An 18,309-nucleotide genomic window follows, 5' to 3' on the forward strand; every position below is an offset into this window, starting at 1 on the left:
TCCCTGGAAGCCGTGGAGGAAATACAGTTCTCACAAGCTCCACCTCCCATGACTGTGCAGTTTTTATAAGCAAGAAAAAGTCAAGACTGACTTTTCAACTGCCCTGCCCACCTCTTTGTTCTGTAAATGATACTCTACCCCACTAACGCCCAGCTAGCCCACTCTATTAAAGCACTGGGGTAGAAAAAATAATAATTATGGTATTTGTTCATCATCATCAATCGTATTTATTGAGCGCTTACTGTGTGCAGAGCACTGTCCTAAGCGCTTGGAAAGTCCAAGTTGGCAACATCTAGAGACAGTCCCTCCCCAACGGTGGGCTCACAGTCTAAAAGGGGGAGACAGAGAACAAAACCAAACATACTAACAAAATAAAATAAATAGAATAGATATGTGCAAGTAAAATAAATAAATAGTGACAAATATGTACAATCAATCAATCGTATTTATTGAGCGCTTACTATGTGCAGAGCACTGTACTAAGCTCTTGGAAAGTACAAGTTGGGAACATATAGAGACAGTCCCTACCCAACAGTGGGCTCACAGTCTGAAAGGGGGAGACAGAGAACAAAACCAAACATACTAACAAAATAAAATAAATAGAATAGATATGTACAAGTAAAATAAATAAATAAATAGAGTGACAAATATGTACAGACATATATACATATATACAGGTGCTGTGGGGAAGGGAAGGAGGTAAGATGGGGGGTGGAGAGGGGGACGAGGGGGAGAGTCTGGGAAGGCCTCCTGGAGTAGGTGAGCTCTCAGTAGGGCCTTGAAGGGAGGAAGAGAGGAATTTTATCTCAGCACTCTTAGGTGATCTATTCTAGACCCTCCTAGGTATTTGCAATCTTTTTTAAAACTCTCATACCAGAGAGGGGATTAGAACCCAGGCCTCCAGCCTTTCAAGGCTGTTACTTTCCCTCTGAGCCACCACAGGCCCCACAAGAGGCTTACTACCTCTTTGTTTTTTTAATGATACTTGTTAGCACTTACCACATGGTAGGCACCTTACTAAAGCACTGGGGTAGATAATAATAACAGTTATGGTATGTATTAAGCACTTAGGATATGCCCGGCACTGTACTAAGTACTGGGGTGGCAACAGGGAAATCGGGCTGGACACAGTCCCTGTCGCACGTGGGGCTCACAGTCTCAATCCCCGTTTTACAGATGAGGGAAGTGAAGTGACTTGCCCAAGGTCACACAGCAGACAAGTGGTGGAGCCGGGGGGATTAGAACCCACGATAATCAGGGTGAGGTCAGTTGGCCAACGTCCCTCGATCAGTAAACGCTCAATAAGTATGAATGAATTGAGCAGTTACTGTGTGTATATGTGTTTGTACATATTTATTACTCTATTTTATTTGTACATGTTTATTCTAATTATTTTATTTTGTTAATATGTTTTGTTTTGTTCTCTGTCTCCCCCTTCTAGACTGTGAGCCCACTGTTGGGTAGGGACTGTCTCTATATGTTGCCAACTTGTACTTCCCAAGCGCTTAGTACAGTGCTCTGCACACAGTAAGCGCTCAATAAATACGATTGAATGAATGAAATGATTAATTGATTGAGCCCACTGTTGGGTAGGAACCATCTCTAGATGTTGCCAAGTTGTACTTCCCAAGCACTTAGTACAGTGCTCTGCACACAGTAAGCGCTCAGTAAATACGATTGAATGAATGAATGCAGAGCAAGGTACTAAGCATAAACACTTGGGAGAATACAATACAACAATAAACAGACAGATTCCCTACCCACAATGAGCTGACAATCTAAGGAAGGGGAGACAGACATCAATACAAATAAATAAATGACAGATCTGGAGGTATTTGGTGTGGGGCTGGGAGGGGAGATAAGGGAGCAAGTCAGGGTGACGCAGAAGGGAGTGGGAGGAGAGGAAAGGGGGCTTTAGTCAGGGAAGGCTTCTTGGAGGAGATGGGCCGGGAAGAGTCACTGTCTGACGGATTTGAGGCAAGGTAGGAGGGGGCAAGGTGGAGGATGGCTTCCAAGCCAGTGGTGAGGAGTTTCCGTTTGATGTGGAGATGGATGGGCAACCACTGGAGTTGTTTGGGGAATGGGCTGACGTGTCCTGAACGTTTTTGTAGAAAAATGATCCGGGCAGCAGAGTGAAGTAGGGACCGGAGTGAGGTGAGACAGGAGGCTTGGGAAGTCAGCAAGGAGGCTGATGCCGTCATCATCATCATCATCAATCATATTTATTGAGCACTTACTATGTGCAGAGCACTGTACTAAGCGCTTGGGAAGTCCAAGTTGGCGACATATAGAGACGGTCCCTACCCAACAGTGGCCTCGCATGAGAGAGCGGTGCCCGGGCCGGGGGATCTGAGGGTCCTGGGGTCCGGTCCCTAATACTAATAATGGCATTGACTAAAAGGGGGAGACAGAGAACAAAACCAAACATACTAACAAAATAAAATAAATAGAATAGATATGTACAAGTAAAATAGAGTAATAAATATGTACAAGCATATATCAATCGTATTTATTGAGTGCTTACTGTGTGCAGACCACTGTACTAAGCGCTTGGGAAGTCCAAGTTGGCAACATATAGAGACAGTCCCTACCCACCAGTGGGCTCACAGTCTAAAATGGGGAGATAGAGAACAAAACCAAACATACTAACAAAATAAAATAAATAGAATAGATATGTACAAGTTAAATAAATAAATAGAGTAATAAATATGTACAAACATATATACATATATACAGGATATATACATATATACATATTCCGTCATCCAGGCGGAACAGGAGGAGTGATCCTATTATTCATAATAATAATAATAATAATGATGGTATTTGTTAAGTGCTTACTATGTGCAAAGCACTGTTCTAAGCACTGGGGAGGTTGCAAGGTAATCAGGTTGTCCCATGGGGGGCTCACAGTTTTCATCCCCATTTGACAGATGAGGTAACTGAAGCACAGAGAAGTTAAGTGACTTGCCCAAAGTCACCCAGCTGACAGTTGGCGGAGCCGGGATTTGAACCCATGACCTCTGACTCCAAAGCCCGGGCCGTTTCCGCTGAGCCACGCTGCTTCATTCAGTCGTATTAACGCGGTAGCGGTTTGGATGGAGAGGAAAGGGTGGATCTTAGCAGCGTCGGGAAGGTGGGACCAGTAGGGTTTAGCGTCGCCGACTGTTCGTCTCAACGTCCCCTGGGATTCTTTCCGCAGCCATCGAAGAGTACAAGCCCCAGGATGCCACCACAAACCCATCCCTCATACTGGCCGCTGCCCAGATGCCCGCCTACCAGAAACTCGTGGACGACGCGATGGACTATGGGAAGAAGCTGGGGGGGTAAGTCTGCCGGCACAGTGGGGCCTAATAATAATAACAGTAATTATGGTATTTGTTAAGTGCTTACTATGTGCCAGGCACTGTATTAAGTGCTGGGGTAGACGTAAGGTAATTAGGTTGGACACATTCCCTGTCCCACAGGGAGCTCACAGTCTTCATCCCCATTCTCCAGCTGAGCGAACAGAGGCCCAGAGAAGTGAAGAGATCTGTCCAAAGTCACACAGCAGACGTGTGGCGGAGCCAGGATTAGACCCAGGTCCTTTGGACTCCCGGGGCCGGGCTCTAACCAGTTAGCCACGCTGCTTCTCTTCAGTTCACTTCTCTGGGCCTCAGTTCCCTCATCTGGAAAATGGGGATGAAGGCTGTGAGCTCCATGGGGGACTGTTTCCAACCCGATTTGCTTGTATCTAACCCCAGCGCTTAGAACAGTGCCCGGCACATGGTAAGCGCTTAACAAATGCCACAATTATTATATTAAAAAGAAGAAAAAAATGGAAGGGGCATAGGACTTACGTTTCTCAGGAGGCAGTGGAAAAAAATACAATTCTCACAAGCTCCACCTATCAAGATTATGTACTTTTTATCAACAAGAAAACGTTGACTGGCTTTTCAACTGCCCTGCCCACCTCTTTGTTTTTTAAATGATACTTGTTAATAATAATAATAGTAATCGTATTTGTTAAGCGCTTACTATGTGCAAAGCACTGTTCTAAACGCTGAGGAGGTTACAAGGTGATCAGGTTGTCCCAGGGCCGGGCTCTAACCAGTTAGCCACGCTGCTTCTCTTCAGTTCACTTCTCTGGGCCTCAGTTCCCTCATCTGAAAAATGGGGATGAAGGCTGTGAGCTCCATGGGGGACTGTTTCCAACCTGATTTGCTTGTATCTAACCCCAGCGCTTAGAACAGTGCCTGGCACATGGTAAGCGCTTAACAAATGCCACAATTATTACATTAAAAAGAAGAAAAAAATGGAAGGGGCATAGGACTTACATTTCTCAGGAGGCAGTGGAAAAAAAATACAATTCTCACAAGCTCCACCTATCAAGATTATGTACTTTTTATCAACAAGACAACGTTGACTGGCTTTTCAACTGCCCTGCCCACCTCTTTGTTTTTTAAATGATACTTGTTAATAATAATAATAATAATAATGGTATTTGTTAAGCGCTTACTACGTGCAAAGCACTGTTCTAAGCGCTGAGGAGGTTACAAGGTGATCAGGTTGTCCCGCGGGGGCTCACTGTTTTAATCCCCATTTTACAGATGAGGTAACTAAGGCACAGAGAAGTTAAGTGACTTAATAATAATAATGGCATTTGTTAAGCCCATACTGTTAAGCATTTACCTTGTGCTAGGCACTATACTAAGCACTCTGGTAAGATACAAGATAATCAGGTTGGCCACAACCCCTGTCCCACAAGTCTAAATCAGAAGGAAGGATCGGTCCTATTTGATGAGCGCTTACTGTGTGCAGAGCACTGTACTAAGCACTTGGGAGAGTTCAGTAGAACAGAATTGGGAGACAGGTTCCCCGCCCACCGCAAGTTCACAGTCTAGAGGGGAGGATTTAATCCCCATTTTGTTGAAGAGGTAATTGAGGCACAGAGAAGTGAAGTGACTCCCCTGAGGTCACACAGAAGGCGAGTGGCAGAGCCAGAATTAGAGGCCGGATCCTCCGACTTCCAAGCCCGGGCTCGTTCCACGAGGCCACACTGCTTCCCTCCATCCAGCCTGGCAACCGTGGATTGGACACGGACACCCAGATTTCCCTCTCCTCAGCGGGCAGCGGGGAGGAGACCCTCACTCGTGCTCGCACGACAGAGCTCAGTCATTCATTGAGTCGTATTTATTGAGCGCTTATTGTGTGAAAAGCGCTGTACTCTGGGAGCGTACAGTACAACAACAGACAGACACATTCGCTGTCCACAACAAGCCTGCGGTCTAGAGGCTCATCTCCTTGCTGAAGGTCAGGCGTCTTCATTCAGTCGTATTTATTGAGCGCTTACTGTGTGCAGAACGCTGTACTGAGCGTCTTCCAGTGAGGCCTGACTTCAGTTACATAGGGAAGCAGCATGGCTTAGTGGCTAGAGCCTGCGCCTGGGAATCAGAGGACCTAGGTTCTAAACCTGGCTCCACCACCGGTCTGCTGCGTGACCTTGGGCAAGTCACTTCACATCTCTGAACCTCGGTTCCCTCATCTGCAAAAGGGGGATTAAATTCATTCAGTCGTATTTATTGAGCTCTTGCTGTGTGCAGAGTAGGGTATGAAGTGCTTGGGAGAGGACCAACAGTAAACTGACAGATTCCCTGCCCACAACGAGCTCACAGCCTAGGTGGGGGGAGACAGACATTAATAGAAATAAATGACAGATGTGGATGTGAGTAGCGTGGGGCGGGGGAGAAAAAGGGAGCGAGTCAGGGTGACGCAGAAGGGAGTGGGAGAAGAAGAAAGGGGCGCTTAGTCAGGGAAGGCCTCTTGGAGGAGACGGGCTTTTGATAAAGCTCTGAATGGGGGGAGAGTCATTGTCTGTGGGATTTGAGGAGGGAGGACGTTCCTCGCCGGAGGCAGGACGGGGGCCAGGGGTCGGCAGCAAGATAGGCGAGATTAAATCCTACTCCCTCCTACTTAGACTGTGAGCCCCACGTAGGGCAGGGACTGTGTCCAGACTCATTATCTTGTGTCCATTCCAGCTCTTAGAATTGTGCTTGTCACGTAGCAGGGCTTAACAAATACCGTTATTGTTGTTTATTATTATTTTTATTATTAGCAATGAAGAAGAGACCGAGAACCTTGTCTTAATTGTCTTGCAGTTGCAAGAGTCTCTTCCCCCTGTGAGTATGCCCTTGGTCCTGACACGCATGTTTTTTGGGGGGATTTCAGATCTCAAGAGGAACAGATCAAGAATGCCAGCGACAAGCTTTTCGTACTATTCGGAGCCGAAATCCTGAAGAAGATCCCCGGGCGGGTGTCCACAGAAGTAGACGCAAGGTACGGAGTCAGTCCGTTCCCGGGCCGAGCCTGGACGTTGGGAATTCAGAGAGCGCACCGGCGATTTCCATAACGGAACGGAATCGGCTGCAGAATCGGCGTGTTCATTCCGCTGCTCGGGATTTCTCCCCTTCTCCCTCTGGGTTTTCTTTGATCTAGTTGAGTGTGAGAGAGAAAGAGAGAGAGAAAGGCTCTCTTGTTGTTCACTTTCGCTAACCCCATTTGCTGACCCACTTAAAACATAAGGCGGGTGGGAGTCTGAAGGCCTGCTGGCTAAACTGGCTCTAATGTTTTTTGGGGAGAAAATCTGCCTCAGCTGAATTAATCAATCAATCAATCATATTTATTGAGCACTTACTGTGTGCAGAGCACGGTACTAAGCACTTGGGAAGTACAAGTTGGCAATATATAGAGACAGTCCCCACCCAACAGTGGGCTCACAGTCTAGAAGGGGGAGACAGAGAACAAAACCAAACATATTAAAAAAATAAAATAAATAGAATAGATATCATCATCATCAATTGTATTTATTGAGCGCTTACTGTGTGCAGAGCACTGTACTAAGAGCTTGGAAGTACAAGTTGGCAACATAGAGAGACAGTCCCTACCCAGCAGTGGGCTCACAGTCTAAAAGGGGGAGACAGAGAACAAAACCAAACATACTAACAAAATAAAATAAATAGAATAGATATGTACAAGTAAAATAAATAAATAGAGTAATAAATATGTACATACATATATACAGGTGCTGTGGGGAAGGGAAGGAGGTAAGATGGGGGGGGATGGAGAGGAAGGAGGGGGCTCAGTGTGGGAAGGCCTCCTGGAGGAGGTGAGCTCTCAGCAGGGCCTTGAAGGGAGGAACGGGGTGGGCCGTATAATACTAATATAATACTAATTATAATGGTATTTGTTAAGCGCTTACTATGAGTCAAGGGCTGGGGTAGAAACAACGTAATCAGGGTGGACACGGTCCCTGTCCCACCTGGGGCTCACAATCTTCATGGCCTAGTGGCAAGACCCCGGGCTTGGGAGTCAGGGGTTGTGGGTTCTAATCCCAGCTCTGCCACTTGTCTGCTGTGTAACCTCGGGCAAGTCACTTATTTTCATAGTAGGATTATTATTATTATTCTCTGTGCCTCAGTTACCTCATCTGTAAAATGGGGATTGAGTGTGAGCCTCAGGTGGGCAGGGACTGTGTCCAACCTAATTACCTTGTAATAATAATACTGGCATATATTGAGCGCTTACTATGTGCAAAGCACAGTTCTAAGTGCTGGAGAGGTTGCAAGGTGATCAGGTTGTCCCATGGAGGGCTCACAGTCTTCATCCCCATTTTACCTCCTTCCCCTCCCCACAGCACCTGTATATATGTATATATGTTTGTACATATTTATTACTCTATTCTATTTGTACGTATTTATTTATTTTATTTTGTTAATATCAATCAATCATATTTATTGAGCGCTTACTGTGTGCAGAGCACTGTACTAAGCGCTTGGGAAGTACAAGTCGGCAACACATAGAGACAGTCCCTACCCAACAGTGGGCTCACAGTTACTTTAATATGTTTTGTTTTGTTCTCTGTCTTCCCCTTCTAGACTGTGAGCCCACTGTTGGGTAGGGACCATCTCTATATGTTGCCAACTTGGACTTCCCAAGCACTTAGTTCAGTGCTCTGCACACAGTAAGCGCTCAATAAATATGACTGAATGAATGAATGAACAGTACTCGGCACATAGTGAGCGCTTAAGAAATACCTTAATCATCATCACTATTATTGATCCCCATTTTCCCACTGTACTTCCCAAGCGCATAGTACAGTGCTCTGCACGCAGTAAGCGCTCAATAAATATGATTGAATGAATGAACAGTACTCGGCACATAGTGAGCGCTTAACAAATACCTTAATCATCATCACTATTATTGATCCCCATTTTCCCACTGTACTTCCCAAGCGCTTAGTACAGTGCTCTGCACGCAGTAAGCGCTCAATAAATACGAATGAATGAATGAAATTTTCCAGATGGGGTAATAATAATAATAATAATAATGATGGCATTTGTTAAGCGCTTACTATGTGCAAAGCACTGTTCTAAGCGCTGGGGAGGGTACAAGGTGATTAAGTTGTCCCACGTGGGGCTCACAGTCAATCCCCATTTTACAGATGAGGTAACTGAGGCTCAGAGAAGTTAAGTGACTTGCCCAAGGTCACACAGCAGACATTTGGCGGAGCCGGGATTCGAACCCCTGACCTCTGACTCCAAAGCCCGTGCTCTTTCCACTGAGCCACGCTGCTTCTCTATGGGGTAATGGGGGCCCAGAGAAGTGAAGTGACTTGCCAAAGGTCACCCAGCAGACAGGTGGCCGAAGCAGGATTAGAACTCAGGTCCTCCTGACTCCCAGGGCCTGGCTCCGGCTACTAGGGAGGCGTCCTGGTCACGGGACCCGAGTGGCCACCGGAATCGGCTAATTGTGGTGCGGCTGCCGAGGAGCTTGGCTAGACCGGCTTTGGCGTGATGGGAGCTGAGTGGTTGCCTGCCCCCACACCCTCCGGCTCCTCTTCTCATCATCATCATCATCAATCGTATTTATTGAGCGCTTACTGTGTGCAGAGCACTGTACTAAGCACTTGGGAAGTACAAATTGGCAACATATAGAGACAGTCCCTACCCAACAGTGGGCTCACAGTCTAGAAGGGGGAGACAGAGAACAAAACCAAACATACTAACAAAATAAAATAAATAGAATAGATATGTGCAAGTAAAATAAATAAATAGAATAATAAATATGTACAAAAATATATACATATATACAGGTGCTGTGGGGAAGGGAAGGAGGTAGGATGGGAGGGATGGAGAGGGGGACGAGGGGGAGAGGAAGGAAGGGGCTCAGTCTGGGAAGGCCTCCTGGAGGAGGTGAGCTCTCAGTAGGGCCTTGAAGGGAGGAAGAGAGCGAGCTTGGCGGATGGGCAGAGGGATTGGGGGCATTCCAGGCCCTGGGGATGACGTGGGCCGGGGGTCGATGGTGGGACAGGCGAGAGCAAGGTACGGTGAGGAGATTAGCGGCGGAGGAGCGGAGGGTGCGGGCTGGGCTGGAGAAGGACAGAAGGGAGGTGAGGTAGGAGGGGGCCAGGGGATGGATGGATGGATGGACAGCCTGGAAGCCCAGGGGGAGGAGTTTCTGCCTGATGCGCAGATTGATCGGTAGCCATTGGAGGTTTTTCAGGAGGGGAGTAATATGTCCAGAGCGTTTCTGAACAAAGATAATCCGGGCAGCAGCATGAAGTATGGATTGAAGTGGAGAGAGACACGAGGATGGGAGATCAGAGAGAAGGCTGGTGCAGTAGTCCAGACGGGATAGGATGAGAGCTTGAATGAGCAGGGTAGCGGTGTGGATGGAGAGGAAAGGGCGGATCTTGGCAATGTTGCGGAGCTGAGACCGGCAGGTTTTGGTGACGGCTCGGATGTGAGGGCTGAATGAGAGAGCCTGAACACCCTGAACCCCATGAGGGGATCCCCGACCAGGTCTGTCCTGCCCCAGAGCTCCTCTGTTTATTCTATTTATTTTATTTTGTGAATATGTTTTGTTTTGTTCTCTGTCTCCCCCTTCTAGACTGTGAGCCCACTGTTGGGTAGGGACCGTCTCTATATAATAATAATAATAATAATAATGACATTTATTAAACGCTTACTATGTGCAAAGCACTGTTCTAAGCGCTGGGGAGGATACAAAGTGATCAGGTTGTCCCACATGGGGCTCACAGTCTTAATCCCCATTTTACAGATGAGGCAACTGAGGCCCAGAGAAGTGAAGTGACTTGCCCAAGTCACACAGCTGACAATTGGTGGAGCTGGGATATGAACCCATGACCTCTGACTCCAAAGCCCAAGCTCTTTCCACTGAGCCACGCTGCTTCTCCTATAGTAAGAATGATGATGGCATTTATTAAGCGCTTACTATGTGCAAAGCACTGGGGAGGTTACAAGGTGATCGGGTTGTCCCACAGGGGGCTCACAGTCTTAATCCCCATTTTACAGATGAGGGAACTGAGGCACAGAGAAGGGAAGTGACTTGCCTAAAGTCACACAGATGACAAGTGGCAGGGCCGGGGTTTGAACCCCTGACCTTTGACTCCAAAGCCCGGGCTCTTTCCACTGAGGCACGCTGCTTCTCTTTTCTCTTGTACTTCCCAAGCGCTTAGTACAGTGCTCTGCACACAGTAAGCGCTCAATAAATACGATTGAATGAATGAATGAACGTACCAAGCTCTGTTCTCCCGGTTAGACATGGTTTCTCCAGATTCCCACCCTGCCTTGTGACTCTCTTGTTTTTCTGGTTCCCGTGCTGTTTCCACTGAGCCACGCTGCTTCTCATCTCTCTCATGATGTTGATGATGGTATTTAGGCACTTACTATGTGCCAACTTGTACTTCCCAAGCGCTTAGTACAGTGCCCTGCACACAGTAAGCGCTCAATAAATACGATTGAATGAATAAATGCGATTGAATGAATGAATGAATGCTTTGCCCAGGGTGAGCGCTTAACCAAAACAGTCATTAACTCCCGGGGATTAGCGGTGATCCCCCCTCCTCGGGCCGCGCGGCCTGCGTGTATCCTTTCCCAACGTTCTGCACACAGTAATCAATCAATCGTATTTATTGAGTGCTTACTATGTGCAGAGCACTGTACTAAGCGCTTAACGGACCGTGGACCGCGGCTCCAACGGGCTCACCTTCCCGCGGTCAAGAAGCAGCGTTGCCCAGTGGATAGAGCACGGGGCTGGCAGTCAGAAGGTCATGGATTCTAATCCTGGCTCCGCCACCTGCCTGCTGTGTGACCTTGGGCCACTCACTTCTCTTCTCTGGCCCTCGGTTACCTCGTCTGTAAAATGGAGATTGAGACTGTGAGCCCCACACACGATAGGGTCTGTGTCAATCAATCAGTCTATCGTATTTATTGAGCGCTTACTGTGTGCAGAGCACTGGACTAAGCGCTTGGGAAGTACAAGTTGGCAACGTATAGAGACGGTCCCTACCCAACAGTGGGCTCACAGTCAAGAGTAATAAATATTTACAAACATATATACATATATACAGGTGCACTGGAGCATCAGGTTTCATTCATTCATTCATTCATTCATTCAGTTGTATTTATTGAGCGCTTACTGTGTGCAGAGCACTGTACTAAGCGCTTGGGAAGTCCAAGTGGGCAACATCGAGAGACGGTCCCTACCCAACAGTGGGCTCACAGTCTAGAAGGGGGCACAGACATAGCCCCTGCCCACAACAAACTTCCAGTCCAGAGGCTAATCATCATCAATTGTATTTATTGAGCGCTTACTGTGTGCAGAGCACTGGACTAAGAGCTTGGGAAGTACAAGTTGGCAACATTTAGAGACGGTCCCTACCCAACAGTGGGCTCACAGTCTAGAAGGGGGAGACAGAGAACAAAACAAAACATATTAACAAAATAAAATAAATAGAATAGATATGTACAGGTAAAATAAATAAATGAATAGAGTAATAAATATGTACAAACATATACATATATACAGGTGCTGTGGGGAAGGGAAGGAGGTAAGATGGGATGGAGAGGGGGACAAGGGGGAGAGGAAGGAGGGGGCTCAGTCTGGGAAGGCCTCCTGGAGGAGATGAGCTCTCTGTAGGGCCTTGAAATCAAGTGTCAGACTTCATCATCATCATCATCAATCGTATTTATTGAGCGCTTACTGTGTGCAGCGCACTGTACTAAGCGCTTGGGAAGTCCAAGTTGGCAACATCTAGAGACAATCCCTACCCAACATTGGGCTCACAGTCTAAAAGGGGGAGACAGAGAACAAAACCAAACATACTAACAAAATAAAATAAATAGAATAGATATGTACAAGTAAAATAGAGTAATAAATATGTACAAACATATCAGTCAATCGTATTTATTGAGCGCTTACTGTGTACAGAGCACTGTACTAAGCGCTTGGGAAGTCCAAGTTGGCAACATCTAGAGACGGTCCCTACCCAACAGTGGGCTCACAGTCTATAAGGGGGAGACAGAGAACAAAACCAAACATACTAACAAAATAAAATAAATAGAATAGATATGTACAAGTAAAATAAATAAATAAATAAATAGAGTGACAAATATGTACAAACATAAATCAATCAACTTGATTTGCTTATGTTCACCCCGGCACTTAGTAAAGTGCCTGGCACAGAGTAAGCGCTTAACAAACACCATCATCAACATCATTATTATTCTCTAGGCCTCATTTACATCCCGGCTCCGCCACTTGTCAGCTGTGTGACTTTGGGCAAGTCACTTTACTTCTCTGTGCCTCAGTGACCTCATCTGTAAAATGGAGGTGAAGTCTGTGAGCCCCACACGGGACGATCCGATAACCTTGTATCTATCCCAGTGCTTAGAACAGTGTTTGGCACATAGTGAGCACTCAACAAATACCTTCATTATTATTATTACTTTCTATAAAATGGCAGTTGAGATTGTGAGCCCCACATGGGGCAGCAACTGCGTCCGACCTGATGAGCAGCGTGGCTCAATGGAAAGAGCCCGGGCTTGGGAGTCCAGGGTCATGGGTTCAAATCCCGGCGCTGCCAATTGTCAGCTGTGTGGCCTTGGGCAAGTTGCTTAACTTCTCTGTGCCTCAGTTGCCTCATCTGTAAAATGGGGATTAAGACTGTGGGACAACCTGATCACCTTGTTTCCTCCCCAGCGCTTAGAACAGTGCTTGGCACATAGTAAGCGCTTCACAAATGCCATTAAAAAAAAAACCAAAGCATGTATCTACCGCAAATGCTTAGAACAGTGCTTGGCACGTAGTAAGTGATACCCGGGCTTTGGAGTCAGAGGTCGTGGGTTCAAATCCCGGCTCCACTAACTGTCAGCTGTGTGACTTTGGGCGAGTCACTTCACTTCTCTGGGCCTCAGTTACCTCACCTGGAAAATGGGGACTAAAAATGTAAGACCCACATGGGACAACCTGATTACCCTGTATCTACCTCAGCGCTTAGAACAGTGCTTAGAACACCTGTATATATGTATATATGTTTGTACATATTTGTTACTCTACTTATTTATTTTACTTGTACATATCTATTCTATTTATTTTATTTTGTTAGTATGTTTGGTTTTGTTCTCTGTGTCCCCCTTTTAGACTGTGAGCCCACTGTTGGGTAGGGACTGTTTCTATATGTTGCCAACTTGTACTTCCCAAGCGCTTAGTACAGTGCTCTGCACACAGTAAGCGCTCAATAAATACGATTGATGATGATGATGATATGTATATATGTTTGTACGTATTTATTACTCTATTTATTTATTGTGCATATCTATTCTATTTATTTTATTTTGTTAGTATGTTTGGTTTTGTTCTCTGTCTCCCCCTTTTAGACTGTGAGCCCACTGTTGGGTAGGGACTGTCTCTATGTGTTGCCAACTTGGACTTCCCAAGCGCTTAGTCCAGTGCTCTGCACACAGTAAGCGCTCAATAAATATGATTGATTGATTGATTGATTGACAAGCAGCATGGCCTAGTGGCTAGACTGTGAGCCCACTGTTGGGTAGGGACCGCCTCTGTGTGTTGCCAGCTTGTACTTCCCAAGCGCTTAGTCCAGTGCTCTGCACACAGTAAGCGCTCAATAAATACGATTGATGATGAAGTGCTGAAGAAGTACCATCCCAGTGTTTGACACACAGTAAGCGCTTAACAAATGCCATCATTATTATTATTATTATTGTTATTATTATTATGGACCGTGACTCTGTGTCTGTCACGTTCTCGCGGTCGCGAAGGAGTCTCACGCTCCGCGTCACTCTCCTCCTTCCAGGCTGTCTTTCGACAAGGATGAGATGGTGAAGAGAGCCAGGCGCCTCATCGACCTGTACAAGGAGGCGGGAATCGGCAAGGACCGCATCCTCATCAAGCTGTCGTCCACGTGGGAAGGGATTCAGGCCGGGAAGTGAGTGGGATCCGGTCCGGTCGTCGTTCCCCGCGCCCCTCTTCCCCCCCCCGGTAGAAAACAAGTCACGCGGACAAGGGGGTCGGGGGACGGGGGTCAGACGGGTCCGGGATTTATAGCACCGTTGCTGTTGTACTGAGGTAGCTTTGGGAGAGGGGTCTCAGTCCATCAGTCGTATTTACTGAGCGCTTACTGCGTACGGAGCACAGTGAAGCAGCGTGGCTCAGTGGAAAGAGCCCGGCCTTTGGAGTCAGAGGTCATGGGCCCATCTTACCTCCTTCCCTTCCCCACAGCACCTGTATATATGTATATATGTTTGCACATATTTATTACTCTATTTATTTATTTATTTTACTTGTACATATCTATTCTGTTTATTTTATTTTGTTAGTGTGTTTGGTTTTGTTCTCTGTCTCCCCCTTTTAGACTGTGAGCCCAATGTTGGGGAGGGACTGTCTCTAGATGTTGCCAATTTGTACTTCCCAAGCACTTAGTACAGTGCTCTGCACATAGTAAGCTCTCAATAAATACGATTGATGATGATGATGATGTACTGAGGTGGCTTTGGGAGAGGGGTCTCAGTCCGTCAGTCGTATTTACTGAGCGCTTACTGCGTGCGGAGCACAGTGAAGCAGCGTGGCTCAGTGGAAAGAGTCCGGGCTTTGGAGTCAGAGGTCATGGGTCCATCCCCCCCATCTTACCTCCTTCCCTTCCCCACAGCACCTGTATATATGTATATATGTTTGCACATATTTATCACTCTATTTATTTATTTATTTGTTTTACTTGTACATATCTATTCTATTTATTTTATTTTGTTAGTGTGTTTGGTTTTGTTCTCTGTCTCCCCCTTTTAGACTGTGAGCCCAATGTTGGGTAGGGACTGTCTCTAGATGTTGCCAATTTGTACTTCCCAAGCGCTTAGTACAGTGCTCTGCACATAGTAAGCGCTCAATAAATACAATTGATGATCCCCCCATCTTACCTCCTTCCCTTCCCCACAGCACCTGTATATATGTATATATGTTTGTACATATTGATTATTTATTTATTTTACTTGTACATATCTATTCTATTTATCTTATTTTGTTAGTATGTTTGGTTTTGTTGTCTGTCTCCCCCTTTTAGACTGTGAGCCCACTGTTGGGGTAGGGACCATCTCTATGTGTTGCCAACTTGGACTTCCCAAGCGCTTAGTACAGTGCTCTGCACACAGTAAGCGCTCAATACGATTGATGATGATGATGATGATGATGGGTTCAAAGCCCGGCTCCGCCAGTTGTCAGCTGTGCGACTTTGGCAAGTCACTTAACTTCTCTGTGCCTCGGTTACCTCATCTGTAAAATGGGGATAAGACTGTGAGCCCCACGTGGGACGATCTGATCACCTTGTATCCCCCCCCCCCCCATGCTTTGTACATAGTAAGCGCTTAACTATTCGACCAGTGCTTTGCCCATAGTAAGCGCTTAACAAATACCAAAATCATTATTATTATTCGAACAGTGCTTTGCACATAGTAAGCGCTGAACAAATACCAAAATCATTATTATTATTCGAACAGTGCTTTGCACATAGTAAGCGCTTAACAAATACCAAAATCATTATTATTATTCGAACAGTGCTTTGCACATAGTAAGCGCTGAACAAATACCACAATCATTATTATTATTCGAACAGTGCTTTGCACATAGCGCTGAACAAATACCATCATTATTTATTATTTATTACTAAGCCCTTGGGAGACCACAGCAAAACAATAAACACACATTTCCTGCCCACAGCGAGCTGACAGGCTAGAGGGGGAGACAGACGTTAATAGAAATAGATGAATTAATATTTGTCATTTATTTTTATTAATGGCCGGTATGGCCATAAGTGGTGTGGGGCTGGGACGGGGGGTGAATAAAGGGAGCAAGTCCGGGCGATGGAGGAGGGAGAGGGGGAAGAGGAAAGGGGGTTTAATCTGGGAAGGCCTCTTGGAGGAGATGGATCTTCAGTAAGGCTTTGAAGGGGCAGGGGAGAGACATTGGCAGAGAAGCAGCATGGCTCAGTGGAAAGAGCACGGGCTTGGGAGTTAGGTCACGGGTTCGAATCCCGGCTCCGCCACATGTCTGCTGTGGGCAAGTCACTTAACCTCTCTGAGCCTCAGTTATCTCATCTGTAAAATGAGGATTAAGACTGTGAGCCCCACGTGGGACAGCCTGATCACCCTGTAACCTCCCCAGCGCTTAGAACAGTGCTGTGCACGTAGTAAGCGCTTAACAAATGCCGTCGTTAATTAATTAATTAATTGGCGGCTATGAGGAGGGAGGGCGTTTCAGGCCAGAGGCGGGTCGCGGGCGAGGGTTCGGCGGCGAGATAGACGACCCGACAGGATGGCGGGAAGATTGGCATTAGCGGAGCCAAATGTGAGGGCTGGGTTGAAGTAGAACAACGCACTTCATCTGCCAGAAATGGGGAATCAGCCCACTGTTGGGTAGGGACTGTCTCTATGTGTTGCCAACTTGTACTTCCCAAGCTCTTAGTACAGTGCTCTGCACACAGTAAGCGCTCAATAAATACGATTGATGATGATCAATCCCCATTCTCCCTCCTTCTTTAGACTGCAAACCCACAGCAGCGTGGCTCAGTGGAAAGAGCCCGGGCTTTGGAGTAAGAAGTCATGGGTTCAAATCCCAGCTCCACCAACGGTCAGCTGTGTGCCTTTGGGCAAGTCACTTCACTTCTCTGTGCCTCAGTTCCCTCATATGTAAAATGGGGATGAAGACTGTGCGCCCCCCGTGGGACAGCCTGATCACCTTGTAACCTCCTCAGCGCTTAGGACAGTGCTTTGCACATAGTAAGCGCTTAATAAATGCCATCATTACTATTATTATGTGGGACAGGGACTCTTTTTAACCTGATTACCTCAGAGCTAATCCAGCGCGTGGAACTGTGCTTGACCCATAGTGAGGGCTTAACAAATACCATTAAAATTATGTTGCCAATTTGTACTTCCCAAGCGCTTAGTACAGTGCTCTGCACATAGTAAGCACTCAATAAATACGATTGATGATGATGATGATTAAAAAAAAGAGTGGCTAAGTGTGCTTTTTAGAATAGTAACCCTGGGGAGATTGGGATAGGAATCCAGTCTTTGGGTCCGTAAACAAAAATACCATTTCCACTGAAAATGAGTGTTTTCCATTTGCATCCCCGAGTATTGTTAGGCGTCTCTGTGGGGCAAACCACAGTAGCCAAAAAACTTTCCCCCTCGAGAAATGGCCTCAGTTAATTATTCATTCAGTCATATTTATTGAGCGCTTACTGTGTGCGGAGCTCTGTACTAAGGGCTTGGGAAAATACAATTCAGCAACAGAGACGATCCCTGCCCACAACGCGCTCACGGTCTAGAAGGGATAATCATGATGGTGTTTGTTCAGTGCTTCCTATGTGCCAGGCACTGTTCTAAGCGCTGGGGGAGATACAAGGTGATCAGGTTGTCCCACGTGGGGCTCACAGTCTTCATCCCCATCTGACAGATGAGGTAACTGAGGTCCAGAGAAGTGAAGTGGTTTGCCCACGGTTGCACAGCGGACAAGTGGCGGAGCCAGGATTAGAACCCACGTCCTCTGACTCCCAAGCCCGGGCTCTTTCCAGTTATCCTTTGCTAGACTGTCAGCTCTTTGAGGGCAGAGATTGTGTCTATTATGTGAGACACTCCAATCAATCAGTCAATCGATCGTATTTATTGAGTGCTTACTGTGTGCAGAGCACTGTACTAAGTGCTTGGGAAGTACAAGCTGGCAACATATAGAGGCAGTCCCTACCCAACAGTGGGCTCACAGCCTAGAAGGGGGAGACAGAGAATGAAACCAAACATATTAACAAAATAAAATAAATAGAATAGATATGTACAAGTAAAATAAATAGAGTAATAAATCTGTACAAACATATATACATATATACAGGTGCTGTGGGGAAGGGAAGGAGGTAAGACGGGGGGGATGGAGAGGGGGACAAGGGGGAGAGGAAGGAAGGGG

The 18,309-nt window shown here is 46.4% G+C and overlaps 1 protein-coding gene across 1 annotated transcript in view; it reads left to right on the top strand.

Moving 5' to 3' along the window:
* The window catches only part of TALDO1 (transaldolase 1), a 54,718-nt gene that overhangs the window by 18,725 nt on the left and 17,684 nt on the right, over positions 1 to 18,309 (top strand). The window contains exons 2-4 of the mRNA XM_038764333.1: positions 3,203 to 3,326; positions 6,208 to 6,315; positions 14,156 to 14,287. Of these exons, the coding sequence (XP_038620261.1) occupies positions 3,203 to 3,326; positions 6,208 to 6,315; positions 14,156 to 14,287 (364 nt within the window). The remainder of the gene's footprint in view (positions 1 to 3,202; positions 3,327 to 6,207; positions 6,316 to 14,155; positions 14,288 to 18,309) is intronic.

This window comes from Tachyglossus aculeatus, chromosome 22, assembly GCF_015852505.1.
Source record: "Tachyglossus aculeatus isolate mTacAcu1 chromosome 22, mTacAcu1.pri, whole genome shotgun sequence".
NCBI lineage: Eukaryota > Metazoa > Chordata > Mammalia > Monotremata > Tachyglossidae > Tachyglossus > Tachyglossus aculeatus.